This window comes from Phascolarctos cinereus, unplaced genomic scaffold (assembly GCF_003287225.1).
Source record: "Phascolarctos cinereus isolate Bilbo 61053 unplaced genomic scaffold, phaCin_HiC Scaffold_726;HRSCAF=1367, whole genome shotgun sequence".
Lineage (NCBI taxonomy): Eukaryota > Metazoa > Chordata > Mammalia > Diprotodontia > Phascolarctidae > Phascolarctos > Phascolarctos cinereus.
Genome location: NW_027556098.1, coordinates 110,390,131 through 110,411,279, shown reverse-complemented (window position 1 = coordinate 110,411,279; position 21,149 = coordinate 110,390,131). Strand labels below are relative to the sequence as shown.

The window sequence follows — 21,149 nt, the reverse complement described above, 5'->3', positions numbered from 1 at the left end:
ACAGATAATGTACTTTCTTTGACTTGGGGATCTCTTTCAAGAGGTAATCGGTGGATTCTTTCAATGGCTATTTTACCTTCTGGTTCTAGGATATCAGGGCAGTTTTCCTTGATAATTTTTTGAAAGATGCTGTCCAGCCTCTTTTTTTGATCATGGCTTTCAGGTAGTCGGATAATTCTTAAATTATCTCTCCTGGATCTATTTTCCAGGTCAGTTGTTTTTCCAATGAGGTATTTTACATTTTCTTCTATTTTTTCATTCTTTTGATTTTGTTTGACTGATTCTTGATGTCTCATAGAGTCATTAGCTTCCACTTCCCCAATTCTAATTTTTAAGGAATTATTTTCTTCAGTTAGCTTTTGTACCTCCTTTTCCATTTGGCCAATTCTACGTTTTAATGAATTGTTTTCTTCAGTGGATTTTTTTTCCATTTGGCCAACTGTATTTCTTAAGGAATTATTTTCTTTGGTCAGTTTTTGTCTTTCCCTTTCCAAGCTGCTGACTCTACTTTCCCTTTGAACAAAGATTTTAAAAGAAAAAGGGGGGAGAAACCAACCAATCCATCTGCCGAGTCTGAACGTATGCAATATTCCACACCCATAATCCTCACCTTCTTCAATGAAGAGAAGTCCATTTACATTTTCTCAGTTCTTTTTTTTTTCTTTTGGCTAGGCAATGGGGTTAAGTGACTTGCCCAGGGTCTCACAGCTAGTATATGTTATGTGTCTGAGGCCGGATTTGAACTCAGGTCCTCCTGAATCCAGGGCCAGTGCTCTATCCACTGCACCATCTAGCTGTCCCCATTTTCTCAGTTCTTTTAGGCCAAGCTGGGTTATTATAACACCACAGCATTTAAATTAGCTTTTTTTCCCTTTCTATTTACATTATTGTAGTTATTGTGTATATTGCTTTCCAGGTCTGACTTACTTCACTATGTATCAGCTCATTTAAGTTTTTCCATGTTTCAATGAACTTTTCATATTCATCTTTTCTTACAGGACAGTAATAACCCATTACATTTATGTGCTACAATTTGTATAGTTATTTCCAAATGAATGACTACTTACTTTGTTTCCTGTTCTTTGCTACCTGCCTCCTCTTCCCCCAACAAAAAGGGCTATTATAAATATTTTGGTGTATAGGGGACCTTTCTTTCTTGAAGTGTATGTATATATGCTTATGTGTACACAACACAAACATATACACACATATATGCACATATGTGTATATATGTATATATGTATGTATGTATGTATACACACATATGTGCATATAGAAAATAACATGCCTAACAGTAGGGTCTCTGGGTATAGGCTCTGAATATTTTGGTTACTTTTTTTTTAAAGCATAATTCCAAGTAGCTTTAAGACTATTTGGACAAATTCAGAGTTCCACTAACAGTGTGCCTGTCTTTCCACAACATTGACTATTTCCAGCTTCTGACATCTTTGCCAATCTGCTGGCCATAAAGTGAAACCTCAGTTGTTTTGATTTGAATCTCTTATTTTTAATGCTTTGGATCAATCTTTCATATGGTTGTTAACAGTTTGCAATTCCTTTGAGAATTGTTCTGACTAATTATCCATTGGGGAATAGCTCTTGGTCTTACATATTGGCATTAATTCCCTATATATCTTGGATAACAAATCTGTCTCAAAGATAATTGATGCAAAGATTTTTTTCCCCAACTGATGACTTTCCTTCCTGTCCTAGCAACATTGATTTTGTTCACTCAAATGCTTTTAGTTCCTGAAAAATTCTTATGACTTACCCCAATAATCACATTTCCAAAAATCAACAGGCCTTGGAAGCAGCGCACAGAGGAGTCTCCTTTGGCCATCCTTAGTGTCTCCTACAAGCTGAAGACTCTGTTGAAGAAAATACAATTTATTATAGCAGGTGACGGATATAACTATGATTGCTTTCATAACTGCAACATTCTCCCAGCACATATTATTTAATTGGCACAGTGGATTGAGCATTGGATCCAGAGTTAGGAAGACTTGAATTCGAATTTGGCTTCAGATACTTATTAGCTATGTAACCCTGGGAAAGTCATTTAATCACTGTTGTCTTCAGTTTCTTCATTTGTACAATTGGAGGAATAATAGTACTTACCTCCCAGGGTTGTTGTGAGAATAAAATGAGATTTTTGCAAAGTTCTTTATAAACCTTACAATACTATAAATTATTAATAAATTACATTAATATAGAATTAATATTTAACATGCTTATATGTATGTTTCTGAATTATGTGTATTATATTAATAATTAACTATCATAATTATTATGATGTGTAAAGCCCTATAATTTGAGTTCCTGAAATCATTTGGCAAAAGCTGCCCTTGCACTGGATGAATTTAAATGCAGATAGTTTAACTTCAAGTTAAATGCTCATTATAAAAGACAAATAAGATTCTGATCTGAGCATTTATTTCAGATCACAGGTAGCTATCTGATCCATATAGGGTAAATCCCCAGAATTTGAGGACAAGCTCAGAAAATGTCCCTCTTGAAATGGAGCTAATAAGAATTAACATAAAACTGAGGGAACTGTACAAATGCAGATGTAATTTATCATGAGAGATTGTCTGTGAAAAGTTGCTGATGAGACAAAAGTCACTCCCAAACTCCCATCAAGGAGATATCAATTTAAATGTTAATTACTATTATTAATCTTTTTTTTTCCTGGACCAGACCTGTGATTTTCATAGGAAGTAATGTGTGGAAAATCCCTTCACCAATGCAGATGGCAACTAATTTGTAATTTATATAATTTGAATATAGCGTGGGTCATTGAGAAGTTTAAATGATTTGCCCAGTGTCACATAGTTAGCCTGGGTCACCGAGGCAGGATTTACTCTAAGATCTCTTTCCTTCAACTATTAATAACTCACATTTACATTAAACTTTAAAGTTTTCAAAATGTTTTCCTTAGAACAGTCCTATAAGGTAGGTAGCACAAACACTATTATCCCCATTTTACAAATGAGTAACACAAGATTCAGGAAGATTGCCCAGGGTCACATGGCTAGTAGGTGGGGAAACTAGTGTCCAAACCTATATCTTTTGACTCCAAGACCAGTACTCTGGTGGCTAGAGAGTGCTTCTCTAGTTTATATAAAAAAACTATAGTCTCAAAAGTTATAAATTGTGAATAACAAATGAAAAGGGTGTGGCGGTCTCTACTGACCACTTAGGAAAAAAGAACTTGGAAAAAGAACCTAACTTTATAAGAATTTATCACTATTTAAACAGTCCAGTCCAAGGGCTAGGGTACTCTGACCAATTCCATCACACTTAGCAGTCAGACATATTCCTAAGGTGGAGATGGTGACATCAGGCTCCTGGGGCTGATGATACTATCAAAGCATTCACATTATCCAACTCTGTCTGGTCTGATTCTCCTCACTAAGCAACTTGGCTAATATTGATTTAATTTGCTACTGGGAAGGGAATGTATGAACCAGCCAATATGAATACTCCACTTTATTTGGCATTTATGCTTCTTAGTATAAATTAATAAATTCGTACCCCGAGTCATGGGGCAGCTAGGTGGCTCAGTGGATAGAGTGCTGGACTTGGAGTTAGGGAGACCTGGTTTCAAATGCAGTCTCAGATATTAGCTGTATAACTCTGGGCAAGTCACTTAACCCTTCCTCAGTTTCCTCATCTATAAAATGAGCTGGAGAAAAAAATGGCAAACCACTCCAGTATTTTTGCTAAGAAAATCCCAAACGGGCTCGTGAAGAGCTGGACATAAGTGAACAACTAACCCCAACTTATCAATTAATCTCAGGAGTTTGATGAACACGATTCAGTCCCCTATAACCTCTTCACCCTGTGAACTGAGAATCAAATTCCTGAACTTTCATAGTTAAGTAGGAGAATCTGGAACCCAGGTGATCCCACTCCCATACAAACACTCCCATGAAGCCCAGTTTATGTAGTCAGGCTCTCTTTCTCTCTGTTCTGATCCTTCTGACTAAATTTCAAGAAGTACTGGTTCACCCTGTTATCTATATCTTAAATAACAGATTAAGCAGCATTAACTTTCTCCGAAGTCTTGAACATAAGCTAGCAAATGACATGTAAATAAAGGCAACAACAAAATAGTTTCACTTGAGTTCTTCCACTTAGCAATGGACTTAATTTCTTCAGAGAGGGTAGAGGTCTTTGGAACATTTCCAGGTCTGATAGAGGTGACTTCCAGAAGCTAATGTCTGATTTATGTTAAAATGTCCAGAGATACAATGCCCTTTTCATCCTTGGTCATTCTAAGATAACTTGATGGACCAGGGGTTCTTAACCTGAGGTCCATGAACTTGGACAATTATTAACTATGTTACAATGTAACAATCATTAAATTTTTATTAAGTGCCTACTATGTGTCTGGCACTGTGCTAAATTCTGGGGATACAAAAAGAGGCAAAAGATAGTCTGACCTCAGGGAGCTTACAATATAATGGAGAAGACAACAGGCAAACAAATATATACAAAGTAAGCTATATACAGGATAAATAGGAAATAATTAACAGAGGGGAGTCACTAGAATTAAGAGAGGTTAAGGAAGGCTTCCTATACAAAGTGGGATTTTAGTTGGGACTTAAAGGGAGCCAGAGAGGTCAGTAGTCAGACTGGAGGAGGGAGAGGGTTCCAGGCATGGGGGATAGCCAAAGAAAATATCCAGAGATGGAGTGTCTTGTTCCTGGAATAGCCAGGAAGCCAATGTCACTGGATCAAAGAGAAGAGTATTTGTTGGGAAGTAAGGTGTAAGAAGACTGGAAAGGTAGGAGGGGATTAGGTTATGAAGGACTTTGACAAAGAGAGCATTTTGTATTTGATCCTGCAGGCCACAGGAAGCCACTGGAATTTATCAAGTAAGGAAGTGACATGATTAGGTCTTTGCTCTAAGAAAATTGATTTAGTGGCTGAATGGAGGCTGGATTGTAGTGGGGAGAGACTTGACTCAGTCAGATCCACCAGCAGACAGTAGTGAGGTGATGAGGGCCTCACCAGGGTGGGGGCAGTGTCAGAAGACAAAAGGGGATGTATTCAGGAGATGCTGTAAAGGTGAAATTGACAGGCATTGGAAACAGTTTAGATATGGGGGTGAGAGATAGTGAGGAGTCCAGGATGAATACTAGGAGGATGATGCTGCCCTCTACAGTAAGAGGGAAAGCGGGAGGAAGGGAGGGGAGTTTAGGGGAAAAGATAACGAGTTCCACTTTGGACAAAATGAGTTTAAGGTATCTACTGGACATCTAGTTCCAACTGTCTGAAGGCATTTGGAGATGCAAGATTGAAGGTCAGCAGAAAGTTTGGGGCAGGATAGTTAAGATTTGAGAATCATCAGCTTAGAGATGGTAATTAAATCTATGGGAGCTGATGATATCAACAAGGGAAATAGTATAGAGGGAGAAGAGAAGAGGGCCCAGGACAGATATCTGAGGGACCTCTACTACTAAAGGGTATGATCTGGAGGAAGATCCAGCAAAGGAGACAGAAAAGGAGTAGTCAGATAAGTCAGATAAGGTCAAGAACCAGGAGAGAGAGATGTCCTAAAAACCTAGAGAAAAGAGAGTATTAAGATGGAGAGAATGATCCACTGTTCAAGGCAGCAAAGAGGTCAAGGAGAATGGGGATTGAGAAAAGACCATTACTGTATTTGACTTGATCCTTAAAACGATGCATAAGATTTTGATAGTGGAGATGGGACTAGGAAAGGCATTTCAGGTGGAAGGAATAATATAAACAGAGGCACAAAGATGGTAAAGCATAAGGCATGTTGAAAGGCGGGCCAATGCAGTGCAGTACCAAACTTGGAATGAGGCCAGACCTGGGTTCAAATTCTGCCCCTGGCATATTTGAATTACATTCCCAAGGGCAAGTCTGACCCTTAGTTACTCCCTTTAAAAAGTGGGGATAATATCTGAAGTATTACCTTGAGTTGTTGTGAGGATCAAATCAAACAATGTACACTGTGTGACAAGTGCTTTGTTAAGCTTAAAGTGGAGTTAAAATGTCAGTTATTATAATTTAGGAAATAGTTCAATCTGGGTGAAATTCATGGTTCTGTAAGGGATTAATAGAAACCTGGCCCACTTGATTTTTGTTATGCTTTCCTTACATTTCAGACTTCAGAATCATTGTTGTATCTAATCTAACAACTTTCAAAACTCTCTATGGTAGTTTCTAGTCTTTAAATACCCCTAAGTGATTGCTAGGTGGTAGAGTGCTTGGAGTCAGGAAGACTCATCTTCCTGAGTTGAAATCTGTCCTCAGACACTTACTAGTTGTGTGACTCTGGCCAAGTCATTTAATCCTGTTTGCCTCAGTTTCTTCATCTATAAAATGAGCTGGAGAAGAAAATGGCAAACCACTGTCAAAAAAACCCCAAACAAGGTCAAGAAGAGTTGAATAGGCCTGAAGAACAACTACAAAATGGTTGCTACTTTTATAAATTTTCTTTACATAGCAGTTTCTGAGTTTCTGTTAAATGGCTTTTTTTTGTGTATTTTTGGCATGTGCAGAAATACACTAATTATTTCAGGGTACTAAAAGTACTAAATCTTTTTATTGACATCTTTTATTTTTAAATCACCTTTATTTTCTAATTTATCCCTCTCTATTCTTCTTTCTAGAAAGCCATCTTTTGTAACAATGAATAAAAAAGGTAAAAAAAGTTTAGGAAAATCAACCAACATATCAACTGTCTGATAGGATATGCAACATTTCACATTCATAATTCTTCACCTCTGCAAAGAAAAGAAAGAGATGCATTTGTTCAATCCTTTAGAGGTATTTTGTAATAACATTAATATTGTACCACTTTGCATTTAAAAGTACCCAGGAGCTGAAGGAGTTAATGCACCAATTACACAGGGAGTACCTGACTCATCCAGCAGGACCTGTCTCATTGTTAAGTTCATTATCCGCATCTACAAGGCATTCTTCCTGACCAAGGGGATTACCATCTAATGGGGGAGGGGTTACTATAGTGGACACTTAGGGAGTAAAGGTCATTAGGGAGTAAAGGTCATGGTTCACTTGGAGGGAACAAATCCTGCCACGATTTATTGAGTACTGGCCCTTAAGGTATCAAATTGTTGTCATAGGTAGATTAGGGCTTCAGAACACAGACAAGGCAAATCCTGCTTTCTAAGAGTGAACAATTGGAGTGGGACAAAACAACACCCAGTAGAAGGGCAAGTGGCAAAATAATGAGCAATAAAGGAAAAAAAATTGAGTGGATAGAGAAAAAAGCTAAGGAGGGTAGAGCATATAGATGAGAGTCCCACAGAATGGGTGGGCATGAAATCTGTCCCACTGGAGGGCATGTCTCCATGGATGAGATCACAGATGCACGAGGCCTAGTGGCCAGGTCCTCTCTTTCTTTACTATGCATTCCCAATCCTCTTTTGGTTCCTCTACCACTGAAAACTCCTGCTTTGATAACCATTCAGTGATTTAGAAACCACTTAATTCACTGCTATCTTCTTTAACAAAACAAAGTATTAGTTTCAGCACCATAAGTTTAAAAGGTTAATGAATTTTTAAAATTTAACAGACATCAGAAAAAGTCAAGATAGTTCCCCTTGCATTCTTACTCTTTTGGGTAATGAGACTAGATAACATTGCATGTGTTTAGTTAAAACTAGACTGAAGCATTTAATGAAAGCCAGGAGATACAAATACATTTTGTATTCTCTTCCTCTCCCTCTTATTTTCATAGCCTTGAAAAAAGGAGGAGGAGAGGAGGAGGAGGAGGAAGAGGAGGGAAAGGAGGAGAAGATGATGATGATGATGGCAGCTAACATTTAAATAAACCTTAAAGTTTGCAAACTGCTTTACATACATTATCTCATTTGAGCTTCATCACAACTCCATAAAATAGGTACTACAGGTATTGTTATTATTCCCATTATATAAATAGGAGAACTGAGACTCGGGTTAAGTGTCTATTAACTGTCACACAACTAGCAAATATCGCAGGTAGGTTTATAGGACATAGACTCAGAGCTGGAAGGGCCCATTTAATTCCACTCCTTCATTCCACAGATGAGGAACTGGTAAATGATTTGCACTTATGAAAAGCAGTAGTTAGGTGGCACAGTGAATAGAGCATGGCCCTGGAGTCAGGAGGACCTGAGTTCAAATCAGATCTCAGACACTCACTAGTTGTGTGACCTTGGGTAAGTCACTTAACCCTATTGCCTAGGGGTGGGGGTGGGGAAGGAAAAGTAGTTCTTGAACCCAGGCTTTAGATCCAGATCATCCTGATTTTAAGCGTAGTGTTTCATCCATTCTACCAAATTCCTTCTAGTGATAATTGAGAGAAGTCCTATGGAATAGTGAAGACAGTGCTGACCTTGGAAACAGGAAAACTAGGGTTCAAGGGAGTCCTACCTCAGACACATACTGCCAGTGTCACCTTGAATACATAATTTAATCTCTTAGTGCTTCAAGTTACTCTCTAAGACTCTAAGTTGGTGGGGAGAGGCCCATCTGTAGTAGGGAAGGGATTTTCCTCACCTGGGATTCCCTATACCAATGAAATAATAGGTCTATTACTTCCTCTTCCCACCTCCAATGATAATTGGTAACATTTTAAAAGGCTTATGACAGTAAATCTTTCATAGCTCCTTCATGGGATTTTGACTAGAATCTAGATTTGGTTGGTTTTCAGGGCACTAAAATGCATCCCCTAAATAGCTGCATATTCAAATGGGGTCTCTGGATCCAGCAACAATACAGAGGGGTGCTTTTAGGCAGTCCAGGCATAAGAAATGTCACAGCTGCTCTACACATGCCCTCCTTAACCATGGGGCTGTAAAGACAGTCTTGTGCCCTTAGACTACTGGGACAGGACTGAGCATCTCTGGCTTGTGTCCTGTGATGTCCCAGTTAATTTGGAGGTTGAGGAAATGTGAGATGGAGAAGAGATCCTCAGTTATGATTTCCCAAGATTTCTGATCCCATCTCTAAGGAGGATGGGAAAAAAAAAAACAAACCAAACAACCTTCCCTACAGTTGGGCAACGGGTGTGGTCAGAGACAGGTACAAAGCAGCACTGCTTTATGGGAGGACCCGCTTAGTAGCATTCCAGCAACATTCCTAAGAACTTACTGTCCTGCATTTCAGTGCCAGCACAGAGTTCATGCCTGCACACCTTTCAAATCTTCACTTCAAGTTTAGAAGTAGTGTTGGGAACTACTTTGCTCTAGGGAATGCTTATTCTTTTAAGGAATAAGAAGTGAAAGAACCACCTTTGTCTTATTCCTGCCTCCTTTTCAGCAGGTGTTAGTTTGGCAACTGCATCCTGAGGCAACCCTTTTCCTGTGAGACACTCCAAAGAGCAAAGAGCTCTTTAAATGCCTTGAGGAAATGAGCCCAGATAGAGCATCCCAGCACTACTATATCTTGTATTAACTTGTTTATGTGCATCTTTTTTCTCTCTTAGTAAAGTCTGGACCGGCACCTAACACACCGCCTTGCACATAGCTGGTGCTTAATAAATGCTTGATAGACTGAAAAGGAGGCAACATTATTTAAATGAAGTATGCATCTAGGTCTTTCCTGGATAAGACCAAAGTGTCTTTTGAAACATGAGGTCATAAGTAATAAAGATTAAAATGGCAAAGGTACACATTTCTAGAGTCAATCAACCAATGAGAGTCAATGTGACATAGTGGATAGAGAGCTGTCCCTGGAGCCAGGAAGATGTGGCTGGAGTCCCATCTTGACCACATCCTGCCTGGGTGACACTTAACTTTTCTGTACCTCAGAGAACTTTCCAATATCATAAGTCGCAGAGAAGCTGCTGCTCTTCATTGGTTAAGAAAGTTCCTTAGCAGGAACTCCTGGGAGTTCCCTAATCACTGAAATCATAGGTCAGGGAAAAATAATGTCAATTAACTAGATGTAAATTCCTGAGCCCAGATGTCATCAGCCCAAGGAGACTGAAGAAATTCAGTCTAATTGGTGACTGACCACAATCCATAATAAACAGCTAACTGATATGACTATCCATAAGGAGACAAAAATAGACAGTCTTTTCAAGATTACAAAGTTTCACTTTGATACCAGGCAAATCTTTGGGGGCAACTAGGTGGCACAGTGGATAGAGCACTGGACTTGGAGTCAGGAAGACCTGAATTCAAATCTGGCCTCAGACACACTAGCTGTGTGACCCTCGGCAAGTCACTTAAACCTGTTTACCTTTGTTTCCTCATCTGTAAAATGAACTGGAGAAGGAAATGGCAAACCACTGCCAAGAAAACTTCAAATAGGATCACAAAGAGTTGGACATGACTGAAAAACAACTGAACAACAAACCCCAAGCAGCAAGGGTAGGGGATAAAGGTGGGGAAAAGCACCGGGGGCGGGGTACCCAACATAGAGGTATCTTGTTCCATGGAGTTGAAAAAAATCAGGCAGGGCAGCAGATATAGAGTGGAGTGAGCCTAAAAGTTCAATTTCAGCCCTCAATAAAGGAAGGAATTGGGATGAGTTTGGCACTTTATCCTCCAGCCCTCCAATCAGAGGGGAAAGGAGGCTGGGGGAGGTGGTTTCAGGTAAGACTTGAGTTAGCAGCATGGAGATGAGATTAGAGGTGGTTATTTTATTTTATTGATCACTGATCATTGATCACTGATCCTCCTGACAAGAGTTCAGCGTTTTGACTCTCCGTAAACAAACATCTTTGATGTGGCCATAGTCTCTAGTGCCCAATCAGGAGTTCCCAGTGTCATCTCAGCAAAGCTCACTTCCCTTAGCAAGAAGCCAGAGAGTATGTCCAGCTCCCTGGGAGGTGCTCTAGTCTAGAAAATAAAGAGTTCCCCTGACCACTCCTGTTGCAACTAAAAGAAATGAAGTCCCAAACTCTTGACAAGTGGCACTATCCCCTCTCCTTGAAGTTTAATCTTGGGGAGGATTCTTATCCCCTTACCTGCAGAATGCTTTATTTACCCAGCCCACTGATACTGAAACTACCAAAAGAATCAATTTCTTTGCCACTTGGCTTCTATTAAAATGCAAATGTACCTAGGAGAAGGTAACCTTATCAGTCTTTTTTTTTTACCTCATTGTGAATGAATTTTATTAGAAGGATTCAAATTTTATCTGCTATTTACTGTGATTTACTGGAGGTCCCTCCACCTTCTTGGGCTCCAGTTTCCTAGCCTGTTTGAAAAAAAAATAGCTGGGGGAATGAGAGGAATAAGCTTGCTACTGGAAGTGGATGAGGTGACGATAACCAATGACAGGGACTCAGTCAGTCAGTCAATAAACATTTGTTAAATGCTCGCTGTGTGCCAGATACTGTGCTAAGTTCTGGGGATACAAAAAGAGGCAAAAGACAGTCCTTGCCCTCAAGAGGCTCACAACTGAATGCAGGAGACAGCAAGCAAACAAACATGTACAAGTAAGCTATATACAGGATAATCAGAAATAAGAGAGGGAAAGCACTAGAATTAAGAGAGATTGGGAAAGGCTTCTTGTGAAAGACTGGATTTTAGCTGGGACTTAAAGGAATCCAGGGAGAAGGCAATGATGCCCAAATTTTAATTTGCTTCTTGTTTTTTCTGCTAAGGTAAGTAACCTTTGGACCAGAACCAGAAAGAACAAAACAAAAATGGCTAATTGAGATTACTGCCCAAGATAAGTAAGGCAATAGTAAGAGAAATCCAGGCTGCCCTTGATGGGTTGAAATCATCCTGTCAAATCAATCACACCTTGCCTGCTAAAAGACTTGGCAGATGTGATTGCTGAGACATTGTCAACAATGACAATGACCTTTGAAAGAAGCCAGAAGCCAGACATGGTGCTGAGCACACTTATAATTCCTGCTATCTGGAAGGCTGAGGCTAGTGAGGCGCTTGGAAGTTCTAAGCTGCAGTAGGGATAAAGCAAATAGAGTCTTTCCACTAAGTCCAGCCATAATACAGTGAACCCCTGGAAACAGAGGGCCACCAGGTTTCCCAGTGGGGCAGGCAGGTTGAAAGCAGGGCTTGTCAAAGCTTCCATGCCAATTAGTAATGGGATCAGGCCTGTAAATGCCCACTTCATTTCCAGCACAGGAGAGATAGGAAGACTTAGTCTTGGAAAAAAAAGGAAAGAGAGAGAGAGAGAGAGAGAGAGAGAGAGAGACAGAGAGAGAGAGAGAGAGAGAGAGAGAGAGAGAGAGAGAGAGGGAGAGGAAGGAAAATAAAGAGAAAGAAAGAAAAAGATAATAGGAATCTGGAAAGATACTGAAGGACTGGAAAAGAGCACATGTCCTGATTTTTAAAAAAGAGAAGAAAATGGAATCAGCAAACTATAGGCAAGTAAGCTTAACTTAGATTACTTTTAAAATTCTAGAACATATTATTAGAGACAAAACATTTAAAAGAGGAAACAGTAACTATAGAGGCTACGATTTCATCGGGAACAGGTTGTGCCAGGCTATTTCACTTTTTGATAGGGTTACTAGATCAAAAAAATGTGGTAGATATGGTTCACCTAATTTTTTTCATTAAAAAATGTTTACTGAGCACCTACTATGTGCAATGCTATATATTACTTAGAACAGTAGAGTATTAGAGATGGAGAGAATGTAAAGGATATTTCTTCTATAGCATATTGACAAATGCTTACCTAGATTTTAGCAAAGCATTGGGCAAGATAGCAAAATGTGGACTAAATGATAGTATCATCAGTTGATTTCAGAATTGGTTGAATGGCCAGATTCAAAATATAGTCAGTCATTAATGGTTCCACATCAAGTTAGAAAGTGGTCTCCAGTGGAGTATTCAGGGATTTATGTTTAGCTGTGTGCTATTTAACATTTCTTTCAATTAATTGGATAAATGCATAGATGGCATGGTTATCAAATTTGCAGATAACCCAAAGATGGCTGACACACTGGCTGACAGTATGGATTCAAAAAGGCTAGTAACATTGTACTGAACCTAGTAAAATTAAATTGGATATAAAGAATACAGAGAAGTATGGGAAGGCATGTGAACTGATACAAAACAGGAATAAACAGAATAAGGGGAATAATACAATGACCACAATAAAGCAAATGGAAAGAGCAACAACAAGCATAACAACAAAACCTGATGAAATTATAATGACCAAGTCCGGCCCCTCAAAAAGAGAAGAGAAAGGTATCTTTCTTCCTTCTTTACTGAGGTAGGGGACCACTGGTGTGGAACACTGCATATACTGTTACTTTGTTGATATATTGGCCAATTTTGCTGAACTACTCTTTTCTCTTTTTTAATTCTTTATTACAAAGGATGACTCTGGGGAGGGGAGAGATCTATTTGGAAACAAAGCAGATATCAAAACATAATAAATACAAATTGGCCAGATCTTTCACAGTGGTTATGAGTTATTTCAGAATAACATCATGAATCAGGCAGAAATAACATGATAAACCTATAACCTAATTCAACTTATAAAAGAGGTTGAAAGGAGGAAAAACTATGGAACTGAGTCATAAAAAGTTGACAATGTCCTGAATTTCTAGAGAGTAGCTCACTTCAGAACAGATTTTGCAGAGTGCATGGATAGTTCTGTTCTGGGAAGCCTCTTTTCCACCCCTTTGAAACATTTTTCCTCCCAGTCTGGTATCATTACAATTTGCCCAACCTGGTCAATGCACAAGGAATTCATTCTTAAATCTTCAATCCACAATGAGTACTCCAAGCTATATTTCTCAACCTTTTCTAGTCTTGTGTTCAGTCTATGTCTTAAAAACTTATCCAAGTCCAAAGTGTTGACTTTTCTAGGTGCATTGAATGAATCTAAACAGAATTACTCATTAAACAAGCTAATTTTGGGAGTAGAAGAAATGTGTGAGACTCGCCCACTTAGCATGAGATCATTTTTCTGGTTCATTACTCTTTTTTCTCACCTAGTTCTGTTGTGCCCGAGAACACACAAACCACACCTTCAGTTTCTAGTTCAGGTTAGAGAGGCAAACACAAAATGAAAAGGGTGGGAAAGAAAGAACCATTTATAACATGTTATTCTTCCCCTTTCAGGCTTGATACTCAAAGAGAAATAGTGATGTTTAGATGTTTGTATAGCTGTGAGGTGTAAACCCTAAACCAAGGTGTGTCTTAGAATTCACCCATTCACTCATTTGAGCTGTTATTCTTCCAAGCAATGGGGTTAGATCCTCATATCCAAGTGAGGTACCTGGGAACAAGAATCCTCTAAGAGGGTGGGACAGCAGTTTGGTTACAGAGCACCATTAGGATCATTGCTAGCCTACCTGGCATTAATAATAAAAATAACTAGTGTTTATATAGTGCCTGCTATGTGCCAGGTACTGTGCCAGTATTCCTGCTCTCTATTTATTTCATGATGAGGAACAGTATTGTTGGGGTTGATAGGGACTCCACAGATAACTTTGAACTAGGTGAGGTTCTAGAGCCCTTAGAATTATATTAGGGTTGGTTCAGTCCATTTACTCTCAAAAAGTGGGCATTTGCCAAAGGGACTTACAAATGGAAGCTGGGTGAGCAGAATAGAAAGATTATCTTTTTAAAAAATAAACTGCTTCTATGGTCTATTTCAGTTCCAAAACTGTTTAATTCTAAGGAGTCTACCTATGTAAATTAGGAATAAAATAATTTGTTGGCTGGGAATTTTTATTTGTATTTATTTACAATTCTATTTTTAGCAGTCAGATAAATATCTGAAAATTCATCTGTTTATATCCATAAAGTTTCATTCAACAAATATTCTTTCATATGAATTAAATATCATATTCCATGATCTATGATGTATCGGAATATCTGCACCCCTTGGCAGTTCAATACAAAAACTACTTTTCATTTTAAAGAAGGTAATTAAGGATTATCAGAAAGAGAGAGATGTAAAAAAATTTTTTTTTTGTCATCCTAAAGACACTGAAAATATGCATGGATTCTATTAGGGATCATGGAAAATCAACTAATTGGTAAAGAGTGAAAGTAAGTTTTTGTAAGAAAAAAAAAAGTCACATACCCAGTTGATAAAGCTGACTTGCTCACCTGCACTATTTTACAGAGAATACATTTAAGACAAATTATTTATTTCATTTTGTAAAATGAAAGTTCCTTTTTGCATAAATGAAAAAATGGGGTCAAGGTAAAACTGAGGCCCATATTTTGTTAAGCAAATCTTTGGACCTACTCAGCAGGGCACTAGGATATCAGAATTTCTCTTGAAATAGTGGGACCCTGAAGTCAAAAGTTGAATAATAGCCCTAGAGGAAGACAGCTACTTTCGCATGTACCACAGTGATGATGGTGATTTAAAAAATAAACATCTTTTAAAAATCAAATATTCAGTTCAGGCTAATGGGAGACAAGTCTATCCCTAATCACACAGAATAATGCCCTTATAAATCCTTTAATCCATTAATTTAGCACCACTAAGAAACTGTTCATGCAAGAAGATGAATCCTGTCTCCTTCTAGCTTTTTCACTGGAAAATATTAATTTCACAGTGAATTTAGCTCTCTACTCACCAAGAATGCCTCCTGTCCTTTTCTTGTTCCCCTCTGAGCTTGTTCACCTGTGGGGTTTATCTAGCCTGTAGCGATTCTTTAAAGTCCTGAGGCACAGAGGAATAGTGGATTGTGATTGGTAGGCTGCCTTTCACAGGGGCTGAACCTGTGCCTGCCTGAACTTGTTTCAAATGAGGATGAAAGCAAAAGAAAACTTTTAGCCAATACATTTTTGACTGCAATGGACTGCTGTTATTCTGACAGTCCCAAGTGCTTCCACACTAACAAATTTCTCCTCTCCTTCCTCTGGACTGCTCCCACTTTCTGAAACAAGTTTGCTACAATCATGGTTATTCCGCCTTTTTTCTATTCCTACAGCAGTTTTAGAAGGAACTCCCAGTGAGGAAATTCTCTCCACTGATGCTGATCAGCAACTGTTCTGCATCTACAATCTTAAAGAATTACTTAAGAGGTTAAATGATTTGTCCAGGATCACAGAGCCAGTAGGTGCCAGAAGCAAGAGTTCAATCTAATCTTTCTGACTCTGCGGGAAGGTCTATGGCTACTGCCAAGCTGTTCCTATGTATTTATCAGATTCTGATTTTATTTCTATCACATCTCTAGCACTTGTTCTCTCTCTACTCACACAGTCACCACGTTAGTTCGGACCCTTGTGATCTCTTGCCTAGATTATCATAACAGCTCATTAATTGATTTTCCTTAGTCAAGTATATTGTCCATGTGAAGTGGAAGTGATTCTCCTTAAGCACAGATCTTACCATTTATTTCACTTTGACTCAAGAAATTCCAGTAACTCCCGTTATCTCTAAGACAAAATACAGACATCTCTGTTTAGCTTTTAAAGCCCTTCACAACCTGGCCCTAGCCAATCTTCTTGACTTCCTTTTACATTATTCCCTTTCTCATACTCTAAGATCAAGCCAAAGTAGTTTACTCTCTGTTCCACACACAGAGGTGTGTGTGCTGATAAATGTTTAACAACTGGCTCTCAGAAGAAAAAATGTATGCTGACACACTTTTAAATTTAATCTATATGATTAACATTTTTTTCTCTATCACTTTCCTAAGTCTAGCCCAGAAGTGTTAAATTCACAGCCAGTTGTGATCTGCAAAACTCCCCAATCCCGGGCAGTGGATACACCAGCCCTGGATTCAGGAGGACCTGAGTTCAAGTGTGGTCTCAGACACATAACACTTACTAGCCGTGTGACCCTGGGCAAGTCACTTAACCCCACTGCTTAGCCAAAACAAACAAAAAACCTCCCCAAGCCAGATTAAAATGTTATTGGTAAATGTTTAGTAAAATAGATAAAAATACAACATAACATAGATAATGTTAATTTGTGGTTTTCCAAGTAAATTTTTGTAGGCAGGGATCCATTTCTATTTGAGTTTGATACCACTCATCTACATAATCAACAAAATCTGATTTCTACCATTTGCCGATTCCTAAAGTATAAATGAAAGTTGGCTCCTGGCACCATTTCTGTTCCTTTACTCTGGTTGTCTCCCATGCCTCGAATATACTTGGTCCTCACCCACACCTCATATAATCCTTCTGTTCCTTCAAAGCACAGTTCAAGCACTGCCTTGTAGATGAAGGCCTTCCTGCTGGTGCTTTCCACCCTTAGCTTTAGCTACTCAATATTTCTTTGAATTTCTTTATATTTGTTTTGTACGTAATGGGGACTGGCCAATGAGGGCCCAGTCCCAGGAGCACAAGCAGGGGGTCTATGTGGATTGTTTCCTGTTTCCCAAAATCTGTGACAACATGTAAAAGAGGGACCCAGTTCTCCACTTCAGAGCACACATAGATATCCTTTGACTACCTCCTCCAGTCTGATTACTGTGTGGTGAAGACAAGTCTTTTGATTGTCTTCTGAGGCAGAACTGAATGTGCATACAAAAAGCACTAATTGGATGACTCATCTTTCTCTTTCTTCTGGCGGTAATCAAGGAAAGACTTGTTCTAAGTATCTGGTGGGGGAAGGGAGGCAGGGGTAGTGCCAGCAGCCTACTCTCTCCTCCCAGGATGATATATGCCTGAGGATGCATGGCTCTGTTATATTTATTTTTCTCCTAGTTCTTAGACGAAGGAAGATTGGAAATGAAATAACATTCTGAGCTTTGAAAGGTCAAAAGAGCTAACAGAGTTTTCCAACAGCCAAAGCCCCGAGGACTGACCTGCAGCTTAGCAGTGACCCAACCCAGTAGCCAAGACACCAAGTCCTGCAAGCCAGGGAGCAATTCTATCTCTTGACTATGCTCCATTCTGAAGAGAATTTGGTGGCACAAATGCTTGAAAGCACCTGTTTTAAGTTTGAGCCCATTCTCTCCAGGATCTGAGGTGGTAGAGGGGAAGTATGCCTCCAGTTTGGGGGGACCTGTTTGTACTTCAGTTCTTTTTATATCTTTTTAGTCAAAATAACTTTGCTAAAAGCTACTTGATATAAATGGGTTAAATGATATTGGGGCATTAATCACTGGCAACTGATGTTCGAGTAAACATATTAGAATGGAAACTTGGGCCAAAAGACCTAGAGAAAAGCCCATAATCCCTCAGGGTTACCCCTAGAACCATGAGGGGGAGATATAGCTGCCCTCTGGGGACCTGATCTGCTAATGCACATGTGGGTTGAGAGAAGTAAGTTCAGAGTACTGTTACATGTAGATTCTTTTTTTTTCTTTGCTTTTTGGTAAGGCAATTGGGATTAAGTGACTTGCCCAGGGTCACAAAGCTAGTAAGTGTCAAGTGCCGCATTTGAACTGGAGCTCCATCTACTGCGACACCTACATGTAGATTCTTACATAGGTACTTTCTGTCTCCTCTCCTCTCTCCCACCACCCTCCATTAGACCATAAGCTCCTAAGAGTAAGGATTGTTTAATTCTTTGCATTTGTATTCTCAGTGTCTAGCACAGCACCTAGCACAAGGTGTTTAATACACATTTGTTGGTCACATGGTTGGCTTAAAAATCTACAAACATTTATTAAGTTTTGTTCTATGTGGATCAATATACTGGTGGAGTTACAGATACATAGTTAATTTTGTGTTTTTGTTTTTGTTTTTTACCCCTAAGGAACTAAAAATTCTGTAGGGAGAATAAGATATTTGTGTAAATCATTATAACATACAATATCATATGGTAAGTTCACTAGAGAGGTACAGGACAATGCTATATGAGGTCTGAGGGGTATGGGTTGTTACCAAACACTCAGGAGATAAATTTGGAATTAAGCTAAGAAATCATCTACATTGCTCATACCCAGAGATCCCACTGATAGGTATACAGGAGATCCAAGGTAAAGAGAAAGATTCCATAGACATCAATATACTTATAGCCGGACTTTTGTGGTAGCAAAGAGCTAGAAACAAAGAAGAATAGCTAAGCAAATTGTGGGACATGAATGTAATGGAATATTAGAACAAAAAACAAAAAACATAATGAATATAGAGAAACATGGAAGATATGTAGGAAGTGGTACAAAGTGAAGTACATGAATGAGGAAAACAATATGCATAACACTACAACAATGTAAATGGAAAGAACAATAAAACAATCAAAATTGTTATATTAAAATAACCAGGTTGGCCATGAAAAAGATATAAGGATGCACTTCTTTCCCTTCTTTTGCAGAGGTGAGGGACTACAGGGTACAGAACGAATGAATGAATAAGTAAAGTATTTGTTAAACACTTACTATGTGCAAAGATCGGTGCTGAATTGTGCTCTCAAGAGGCTCACATTCTAATGGAATAGACAACACATACAGAAGGCCCTAGCTGCAAGACAGATGGAAAGATCCCATGGCCCTTAGGGTGCTGAGGCAAAGCAGATGTTAATGCAACTTCTTTAATGTCATTTCTACTGATTAGTTTTTGAGGTCAAACCATTCAATGGTGCCAAAGACTGGCTGCAAAAACTTTCTTTTCTGGGTCTTCAGTAGCTGTGACTGGAGCACAAGAGCAGTTGTCAGGTTGTATCTCTCCAAATCTTGCTTCCAGGATGATGTTAGAGGAGACTGAGCTAGAAGGATGGCTATTCATTCTAAGGCTCTTGGGCTTGGGGAACTGGGCTATCTCCATCAGAATCGGAGGGGGAGATTGTGGTCAAAGAATGAGGGGGGCGGTTTTGACTTGCCTGGCACATTCTGCCTCCTGTATCTCCCTCACAGTACCTAGTTGCTTCAGCTAGCCTGGCTTGCCTGCCTTGTGTGTGGCAGCTGATTTTGATGGGGATGGCCAGCCCCTAGCCAGCACAAGGCAGTGTTTTCCTCCAATGATGGTTGTGAGGATGGTCTAGGAGGTGCTGCCACTCCTGGGCCTCTTTGACTGTTGGTGGCAGTTGGTCAATAGCTGTTGCTGATGGTGACAAAGAAGGTGGGCCCACACTCCAAAATGATTTCTCTCTTCAATCATGGCTGTGTTGGAACATTGTATATAGACTCAGACTTGATTGATGTGCTGGTTAGTTTTGCTGGGCTATTTTTTTTTCCCTTTTTATTCTTTGATATAAAGAATAACCTTCCAGGAGAGAAGGGAAGCTACAGTGGAGCTATTAGGCGATACAAAAACAAAATATATCAATAAAACTTTGAAAAATGTACTCCTACAGAAATTCAAACACAGTATCTATGAAATTTTAAAGTATGGCTCTTAAACCTAGAGTTGCATAATTAGCAAAACTCAGTATGTTCTATGAAGTCAGGAGATGGATATAAAAGAAACAAACAGACTTTGTGGAGATATGGCCACTTCAAGGAAATCTTTAAACAATAACTGAGCTTTCTAGTCAATAAGATAACTATTTTAAACAATTCACACTTCCTATTGCAAGATAAAACAATTGCTAACTACATGTGATAACTCTCCCAATTCCATATTGGCTAAAATGCCACTGAAGGATTTGTTTCCTCCAGGAAAACAAAAGGAACAAAGGAATAACAACAACAACAACAAAAAGACCCCACACAACAGAGGGGCCGAGTAATTTAGCTCAAAGCGAGGTCTTGTTTGATCAAAGCAAAGTCCAATTTAAAGGAAACTACATTTTTATTAACTCATGACAGATGAGCTCGGAGTTTACTCAGTTCTGTTAAATTTAGATTAATAATAGAAATAATTCAATTCAACAAGCTTTTTATTTGTGCTGCTCAGGTACCAACATCATGCTAAGCGCTGGAGATAGAAAGACTGAAAAAATGAAATAGTCTTGGATCTAAGAAGCTTATGTGCTATATTTCTTATACAAATAAGAAAGTGTGCTTTCCTTCCCAAAAGAATGCCTAAAGAAAAGATAAACCTAACAATTTTAACATTAAATGAAAACTGTCAAAGGGTGGATTACAAAGCAAAGTCCGATAACAGCTTGCTTATAAATCACTCTCAATCCAAATAAAGGGATTCAAAGCAAAAAACTGGTCTCAAATTGACCATGCCCCTGTCAAATCAGAAAAAGTGGTAGTGGCATTAATGATTTCAGACAAGGTTGAATTTAGACCAGAAAGTATTCAAGAAGCAAAAAAGGACATCATATTAAATTGCTAAAAAGCTCTATATTAAATGAGAATATATCATTCTTAAATACATGTCCATCTAATAATTATACAGCAAAATCCATGTAGGAAAACCTCCCAGGCT

The 21,149-nt window shown here is 38.8% G+C and overlaps 1 protein-coding gene across 2 annotated transcripts in view; it reads right to left on the bottom strand.

Moving 5' to 3' along the window:
- The window catches only part of UPK1B (uroplakin 1B), a 44,715-nt gene extending 24,792 nt beyond the window's left edge, over positions 1-19,923 (bottom strand). Inside the window, exons 1-2 of one of the 2 annotated variants that reach the window (XM_020985855.2) lie at positions 19,211-19,923; positions 1,772-1,868 (exon numbers count right to left, since the gene is read on the bottom strand). In XM_020985855.2, coding sequence (XP_020841514.1) covers positions 1,772-1,840 — 69 coding nt within the window. In that variant the 5' untranslated portion in view covers positions 1,841-1,868; positions 19,211-19,923. Of the gene's footprint in view, positions 1-1,771; positions 1,869-15,508; positions 15,618-19,210 lie in introns of those variants that run through there. The other variant, XM_020985854.1, reaches the window with a different exon arrangement.
- Positions 19,924-21,149: the final 1,226 nt, after the last annotated feature.